Raw genomic sequence first — 8,505 nt, forward strand, 5'->3', positions numbered from 1 at the left:
TCCCGGGGGCAGGAGGCTTTCTGGAGGCTCAGCCGGGTCGAGTTCAGCTTCGACACCAGCGAACGCACCTACTTCAAGGACGCCTTCGAGCGTAAGCGCCCCGGGGGGCCGGGGTGTAAAGCACATCCCTGGGGTCTGGCGAGAGCCCAGCTGGGAGGGGCGGAATGGAACACAGCGCCCCGCGGGCTCTTCTCCTAAATGCAGGTTAATGGGGAAAAAAGAACCCCCAAAGCCGGGACCAAGTGTCCGTTTCAAACCCCCCTCCACACACGTTTTAACGTGGTTTCTGGGTTTTAATCGCTGCGGTTGCCGCGGGAGGGAGAGCCCGGGCTCTGAGCGCTCCCGGCGCTGCCGGGGTCCGAGGGGTTGGGCAGTGGGGCAGGTGTCCGCCTGGTTTGGAAAAATTTGTCTCCTTTCCTGCGGGAAATGGTTTTTAAGGTTCGTTGTCTGTTTGGTTCTGACGATGGTTGAATTAGGTGGGAAAGCAACGGTTTCCCAAGGTAATGATGAGATCGACATAAATTTCCATACCCCTACGCGCCTCTGCACTCAACAGCCTCCTCTTTTCTCACTGCGTGTTCTTTCTTTTGATTTTCATTTTGGTTTTATTTTGTTTCTGCTCAGAAATGAGTTGTCTTGTACTGAAAATCAAAATACAATAATATGCAAGTTGTCCTTCCTCGAGATTTTCAAACTCCAGTGAATGGTGCGCTAACAGTTTGTGCCTTAAGACACCCTGGACATGGAGCTATTTTTTGCACCAGTGTTTCTCCTGGTGGTATTCCCAAAACATGGTGGTGACTGTGCCTCATCACCCTCTGCAAACGGGAAATGCTGATTGTCTTTCTGTGCTGCTGGAGGGGAACAAAGGGCTGCAGGAGAGCAGGAGGTGGAAGGCAGCCCTCATTCCACCATGCTAAACCGTATTCAGCCTTCATTTATAAAACAAGCTTTGAAGCCATGGCAAAATATCTTCTCATTATCTATATTTGGGCAAAATGGTTGTGCTTTGATTTTCAGAAAAGATGTTATGGCCTGTTTCGCGTTGTAGTGAGGTCCCCAAATTGCATTTGACCACCTGAATTCAGACACCAAGTGCAGTCGCAGGAATTGCTGTTTCCCGAACACAGGGAGTACAGGCACGATCCGAGGCTGAAACCTATGTTATACATAAAAAAAAACCCCCCTGATCTTCAAGTCCTGTGACATGAGCGTAGCTGGCAGCGGCAGAGCCAGCTCTTTCCTTTGTGCTGGCAGGACTATGTAGCCATCCGTTCCTGCTTGCAGGCAACTCCACCATGGGAACTGCCCCAGTTGTGCGGGGTGTCGTACCAAAAGCGTGGTCCCACCCCAGGAGAAAACGCTGCTTTAAGAGCAGTGGAGCGTGCGGCTGCCTGTGTACCCTCACGAACCATTCGTTAGCTTTGTCAATGAAGTCACATCGGTCCCCCAGAGACAGGACCTGACCTCTGCTGTTTCTGCCCCTTGGCCAGCCGGAAAGCACACAGTCAGCTCGCACCGGCTCTCTGCCCTGGTCACCCCAGCTGGGAAGTCCTACGAGTGCCAGGCGCAGCAGACCATCTCCCTCAGCTCTGGCGACCACCAGAAGTCTGTGCAGCTCCTGCTGTCGGAAGTGCGCATCCAGCCCTTCGACATCACCGCGGATTTTGTCTTCAGTGAAGGTAAGGCCTGGGGTTGATGCTGCCACAGCCTTTCAGGGTGTCGCAGTTTGGGTCCCACTTTTATAAGAGCACCTTCATCTCCCTCCAGCGGGTTGTCTGCAGCACAGAAGGTGATTTGGTACCGCTGCAGGGACTTTTAACGGCCACTGCACGCTGAGGAAACCTTGGGGCTGCGGTGGGAGGAAACGCTTGCAATGCATGTCGCTGGCTCCAGTTTGATTAATGCTCATTGCAAGGGGAAAGAGAAACATAATGGGGGCTTCAGTGAGGCCCCTTGTACACCAAACACATGGGATGTTGTTTTTCTTGGGTTTCTTTAATGTTAATTGTGGTTAAAAGAAAACGTGAGTTAACATGTGCTGTTGGTATCGAAGGGTTGTGCTGAAGTTGGCAATAATGCTCCCACGGGGCAGAATTCCTGCAGATTTTGCCTTCCTTTATCCTGGGGAATCTGTAGTGCTCCTCCTTAACTTCCCCCTGCATTTTCCATCATGTGGAATGAGAGAATGTAAACATACTCACCCGAATGAGGGCTTCGAGACTGTCCCCTTTGTATGGTACCATTGCAGGAAATTAGTGATCTCGGTTATTATAACAAGATGCAAAATGAAATTTGTAATAGCCATATCTTTTAATAGCAAGGTAGAAAATGATGGTGTTATTTTTCAAGCCTAGCATTAAAAACCTTGGGCTTTTATTATTTTGCATGTGGGAAATGCTTTAGAACACAATAAAAAACCAGCACTGACTACAGAGCCGAGCACTTCTGCTCATGACTCATGTTCCTCTAACTGATGTAGTAGTAAATACATACTATTATGTACAATGGCTCTGGCAGAGCTCTGCATGGCTGGATTACTCATGGCAAGGCCAGTGTAGTACAGAGTAGATTCTGTACATGGAAGCAAATAAATTTTTATTTTTTTTCCCCCTATCAAAGTAGTACTGCATTTTGCTTAAGTCACAGGGAGAAAAAGGTAGAATTTAATAGTTCCCTACAGTTTTTATGTTGGCACATTGTCATCCTCTCCCTTCTCCTGTGGATCCAGGCTTCCTGCACTCAGGATTTGGCTGGGCAGACCTTGGAGACCGAGAAAAGCGTATTAAAAAATTTGCAAGTCTGGACTCAGTTTTAGCTGCTGCGTGTCTGTGATACACGTCATCAGGTCTGAGAGCTCACAGTTAAAACAGACAAATTTGGGGTTCAGTGCTGAAGGGAACTGCTTGCCTTTTTCATATATGCTCTTTCAATTAGGCAGTAAATTTTTTTTTCTTTGTTGTTATAGTTTGGGTTTTGGTTTTTGATCTCCAGGACACAAAGAGACCCTGCTTGGTTTAGCAATCTTTAAATGTAGGGGGGGAATTCCTCCTCCTGTCTCTCTGACAAGCTTTCTGTTGGGTTTTTTGTTGTTGTTGTTGCTCTCGTTATTTAATAACACTTCTTTTTGGTGAATTCCACTGGAATTTAAATAGCGATGAACACTCAGAGAGGATGGTCAGAAATGCCTGAGAGGTCGTTTATCAATGAAGCTTCTCCCAGCGGCACGTCCCCCCCAGCCAGCGTGTCCTCGGCACATGCATGGCAAAACATGATCCTTTGTGGGGTCTGAGAATCACTGCCAATCTTAAATGACGGTAATTAGCCTTCTCCTTTTTGGTTCATTAATTTCCCATTAGGTAAAATTCCTATTAATTATGAACAAGCTAGAGAACATTTAAAAATATTTCAGAATAGAGGAAGAGGCCTGCTAGAGCAGAAGAGTCGCTGAGATGCAGGAGGGTCAGGGCTCTTTCACCACAAAGAAGTGGGGAGGAAGGTTTTGTCGTTAGTCCTGACACTGACCTCTCTCAGACAGATTAAAAAGCTTGTAGGAAGTGATTGAATTGCTGTTATTTTTTGAATGCTTAAACATTTGTGCTAGAATTTTTTAATTTATTTTTTAAGACATTGTTTCACACTCTTGCAAATACGTAAATCCTATGTATTTACCTTTTTAATACAGAAGCAACAGAACAGTTTCTCATTCAGAGCTTGGGAATTTATTTATTTTTTTAATAAAGAAAGTGTGTCTGTTTTTCAGCTTAAAACATCAGTAAAATGAGAGCCGAAACAAGAAGGTGTGAGGAGAGCATTTAAACCCCACAGAAATTGTCAGCTCTTCTGATTTTAATCGAAACAATGCGAAATACAAAGGAATAAAAAGGCTGAGAATTAGAGACCAGGATCCCGGGAGTGTCATTTCCCTCTGAGCCACCCCAAACGAAAGCCTCATTTTTTCAAGCATCCTTGACACCAAGTAGCAACTCTTTGCACGGTGTGTGGTTGCATTCAGAAAAGCACACAGTTTTTTGGTTTTGTTTTGGTTTGGTTTTTGTTTTGTTTTGTTTTTTTAGGCTAATCACTTATAAAACACCCATCTCAAAACCTTAAAAATCTATCCCATCATGCCAGACAAAACTTGTCTGGTTTTTTCCATCCCTTTGAACACCCCCTGCACTGCTCCTCAGTCAGGTGGTGGTCATGACTGCAGGAAAACGCTGGGTTTTATATTTATTTTTTTTGCCGTACTGCTATTTGTTCTGCAGAAGGATGCTGAAACAAGAAAATGGGCCTGTTGGGTGTTTTCGTAGCCTAGTACTGAAATTGGACGAGCGTTCACCATAGAAACCGTGGCAGTACGTGAGCCCGGGTGCCGCGCGGTGTCGGAGGAAGCGCAGCACAAAAGAACAATGAGGAAGGTACCCAAATGCCTCCCTTTGTATTCTCCCGCAGCCTTTGCTGGATGCAACCAGGGCTGAGGGGAGACCCCTCCAGGTTTGGGGTACAACTAAATTCCTGATATCACCTGAACTTTTCACATAGTTAAAATTTGCCAGGGACTTTTTTTGCTTTTCTGGACTGAGGGTAAAACCCAGCCATTTGGGGAACGGTCCCTGTGACCTGAAGCAAAATACTCTGGAAAATTTGATGGAAAAGGACCTTTTCCTTCCTAAGCTGTTGATTTAAAATACATGGCAGTTCCCAATGCGATGCTGTTTCACTTGTGCACCTGGCTGCACTGTGCTCTGTGGGGTTGAGCATCTAAATTTGTGTGAATTTGACTTTATGCAAACCCTTCTCCCCTCTGGCTCCCACTTTGCATTTTTCTTTGCTGATGGTTCAGGGATGATACCTGTTACCTACCTCCCCACGGTGCTGTGGACCTCAATTCCTATGCAACACTTTGAACTCTTGGGGTGAAAAATGCTGTATGAACATCGAAGTTCATTGTTATAAATGCAAAAATGTTTTTTAAAATTTGTTGTAAAATGATGCATTTCAACACTATATGAGTGTTAAAATACAAAACTCATCCTCCTAGCAGTCAGCATCTGCAGAGCCTTAGTTCCACTGCAGATGTGTTTGTGCTTAGCACTTGCCTGTGCCTTTGTGCTGGGTCTCCCACAGCCCAGTTTCCGTTCCCCTGGGCTCTTCAGTGAGCCCAGAGTTTGGCAGCCTGCTCCAAAACGAGAAAATGGATGTGTCTGCTGAGGAGAAGGTTTTTGGTAGGGCAGGAGGTGGCTGCTCTGCCAGGCTGCCTTCACTGCTGGAGCAAAGCGCGTTCTGCCCAGGGAGCTGCAGGGTTTGTGGATGTGCTGCTGGGGACAGCTTTTCCTTGATTTATTTTTTTATTATTATTTTTTTTTCCTGTGGGCCATTTTTCTTTTAATCCTCTTTAAAAAGTGTCAGGATAAAGAACTGTCTTCCTTGGCTGCTTGCAAGAATTGACACCTTTTTGAGTTGTGACTCAGACGCCTTTCTGTCGACACCGAAGTTTTGGCCGTGTCCTCTGGCAGGATTTTTTTCTCTGCAGCCAGTTTGCTTTGGCAAGAGCTGGGAATTCAGACATTGCAAGCAGGTGAGTTCGGGTTGGGTTAGTCCTCTGCATCGCAGCACTCGTGCTTTTAGCTTTGCCTTCTTCACTGGCTACAGACCCTTTCAAGCACAGCATCGTTCTTGTTTAAGGAAGTCCATACGGGCAAATCTGCTGTGTTTGAGCACGGCTGAATACCCTCAGTTGGGTTTACAGGAGGCTCGTTTCAATTTTCTGCGGGGTTTAAGCTAAACAGCTTTCAAAACTAAAATGAGCGTTGGCAGGAGGAGGCTGCAGCAGCTGGACTGAGCCGCTGCTGGTGGGCGCCTCAGCACAGCCCGGCCCTTCAGGCTCTTGCAGCCGCGTGGTAGGTTCACAGGAGCTCCTCTAGCGCAGACCCTCCCTGTAGGAGGGGTGCTGCCCTCTATGGGCATGTGAGTCGGGGGTCGGGGGGGCAGTTCGGAGCACCCCTGGCCCCACTGCATTGCCCTGCACGTGGCTTTTCCCACAGTCAGGTCTGGGGATGCCACCCTGGCACCCTGTGTCTCCCTTGGCACTGCTGTGAGTCTGGCCAGGCCTTTAGCATCCTAACCTAGGAAGACTTTCATAAAGCTCTCAAAACTCAGTTTTGAGAGCTAAATAGTAATCAGTTTCTGGGTTATTTCCCCCACCACCACTTTCTCCTTACTACAAACCAACCAAACCTCTGCATTGCAGCAGTTGCTGAATCGCCTGTAACACAGTCCTGGTGATTAATCACTCCTGTGGTGAAACAGTGAGCAACTAGAACTGAAAAGAACTTCTGTTGTTGGTTTTTTGGTGTGTTTTCTTTTTGTTAGGCTACATTTCACTTTTGCTTTTTTTTGCTTCACTTCGTTTACAGCTTGAAATGTTTCCTGATGGCATTGCTGAGCCTGGTGCTGGGAGGATGGCACCGCAGTGGCAGGGGGACGGAGCTCCTGGAGGTGCCGTCACCACTGGAGATACGTCCCTGCTGTCACCTCTTGCCTGGGCCTGCGGGGGGTCTCTGGGTTTTTCCTGCTCTTTGCCACACGCTGTTAGATTTGCAGAGCATTTGATGTTTGTAGTTATCACTGATCTCTGCGTCTTGCAGTTGGCTGCCTGGGGAACCATCTGGATGGTCTTTAGCGATGGGAGGACTTAATGGTGCCCTTTGTATCTGCTCGTCTAACATGCAGCCTCTCCTATTATATTTACTTTTTTTTAACTGCATTGTTTTCAACACATTCTAGTACTGCGAAGACGATCATGTAGGAGCCAGAGCACTGTCACTCCGGTGCTCCATAACCTTTTTTTTTCTTTTTTTTTTTTTTTCCCCAGAGTTGGCATTTGACTTCCTTTTGATCTGGCAGCCCCATTTCAGCGGCATCAGCTCTGCAGGTCCATGAGCACGGGCAAGCAGCATTCCCATGATCCTGTCATGATTCATGATCCTGTCATTCAGGCCTGCAGTAGACTCTGGAATTGTAAGGGACCTGAACTGGGATTACCGGTGTAATGTATTTCCAGACATTGGTAGCTTTGGCAAGCTAAATAGAAAAGTGTTCTCCCATTGTAGCTGTGATTATTTTTTATTGGTTTATTAGACTATGACAGAGAGACCAGGCCAGAGAGAAAAACACTGAGGAGGCTCATGTTACCTCTGCCCATCCTTTGCCGTATTTGACAGAACCCTGGGGTGCCAGGTGGCTGTTAGACCACCAACACACGTGTGCTCTGCCAGTACTGGTGGACTCATGGGGAGAGATGCTGTTAGATTTCTGTCAGCTTGCAGATTGAAGGGAAAAGTCTTTTAACAATGAGCAGGGTAAGTCTGGTGCAAGATTAAAGACTTGAGGTCTCATGATATGGATAACTTGTCCCATTCCCAACAAGGCCATTGCTGTGCTGGTGTGGCAAAGAGATCTAAAGAGGAGCTTAGGGGCACGCAAACGGTTTTTCCCACTGTATCAGGTGATTCAATAGATGTTACCTCGCCCTCCAAACTCTGCGTTGACTGAAATTTCACTTTCCTCCAAAGCAATTGATTTTCTCCCCAGGACTCCGATGATGGTTGCTGTCTCTCCTCGCTGTTGCGGCTCTTTGCTCTGCAGAGGGACCCCTGGTGTGGAGCTGTGACTCCAGGAAGGTTGGTCTGCTATTACAGCAGGAGTTCAGTTCTGCAAAGGCTCATTCATTTCTCTCTTTCTTTCTCTTTTTTTTTTTTTTTCTTTTTTCTTTCCCTGCAGAACACAAGTGCCCAGTGGACCAGAGGGAGCAGTTGGAAGAAACCCTGCCGCTGATTTTGGGCCTGATTCTGGGGTTGGTTATCGTGATAACCCTCTGTGTTTACCATATCCACCACAAGCTGACGGCCAACCAAGTGCAGATTCCTCGGGACAGATCTCAGTACAAACACATGGGATAGGGGACAGGATCGAGCGGCCCAGATATTTGTCAGGTAGAAAAAGCAAAAGCACTTTTTTCTAAGGGTGAGGAAAGGTTGTGGCGGGGGATGAGAGACGGTATTCACAACACCTAATCGGGGGTATTTCATGGCTTCACTACAGCCAGTGCAGAGGCAGAGCTGTCTCTGTAAGAAGACTCTGAGCACCTGATTTTAGGAGCCTGTGGCAGTAGGTGGTATGAATACCTTCTTCAACAGCTGGGCTGATCATCTGGAAACGCAAATGCTACACATGTCAAAGTTTAACAGTGGGGGCAAAATTAGGTGGTTTTTTTTTTTCCTTTCCTTCTTTCTTTCCTTCTCAAGAGACTCTTCCCTCTCCACTGCACTTCTCTTGGTGGCTTCAGCCCTTGCTGTTCATGTCCGTGCAGGGAGTGGGGCGGGGAGACAGAGCCATTGCGCAGACCTCAGTAAGGTCCTGTAATGAAGGGACTTCCTGAAGTTTGCACTCATGTTAAGGAAAGCATGAAGGCAATACAGGTGTGTTTTGAAAATAACAATA

At 47.0% G+C, this 8,505-nt stretch overlaps 1 protein-coding gene across 1 annotated transcript; it reads left to right on the plus strand.

The window, feature by feature from the left end:
• Positions 1 to 6: 6 nt before the first annotated feature.
• Positions 7 to 7,964, plus strand: LAMP5 (lysosomal-associated membrane protein family, member 5; the record flags this gene model as incomplete). The annotated part of the gene is made up of 3 exons (XM_009869261.1): positions 7 to 91; positions 1,494 to 1,682; positions 7,786 to 7,964. Coding segments are annotated over 3 exons (453 nt in total), but the record flags the coding sequence as incomplete, so codon positions are not given.
• Positions 7,965 to 8,505: the final 541 nt, after the last annotated feature.

The sequence above is a fragment of the Apaloderma vittatum genome, unplaced genomic scaffold, assembly GCF_000703405.1.
Source record: "Apaloderma vittatum isolate BGI_N311 unplaced genomic scaffold, ASM70340v1 scaffold20275, whole genome shotgun sequence".
NCBI lineage: Eukaryota > Metazoa > Chordata > Aves > Trogoniformes > Trogonidae > Apaloderma > Apaloderma vittatum.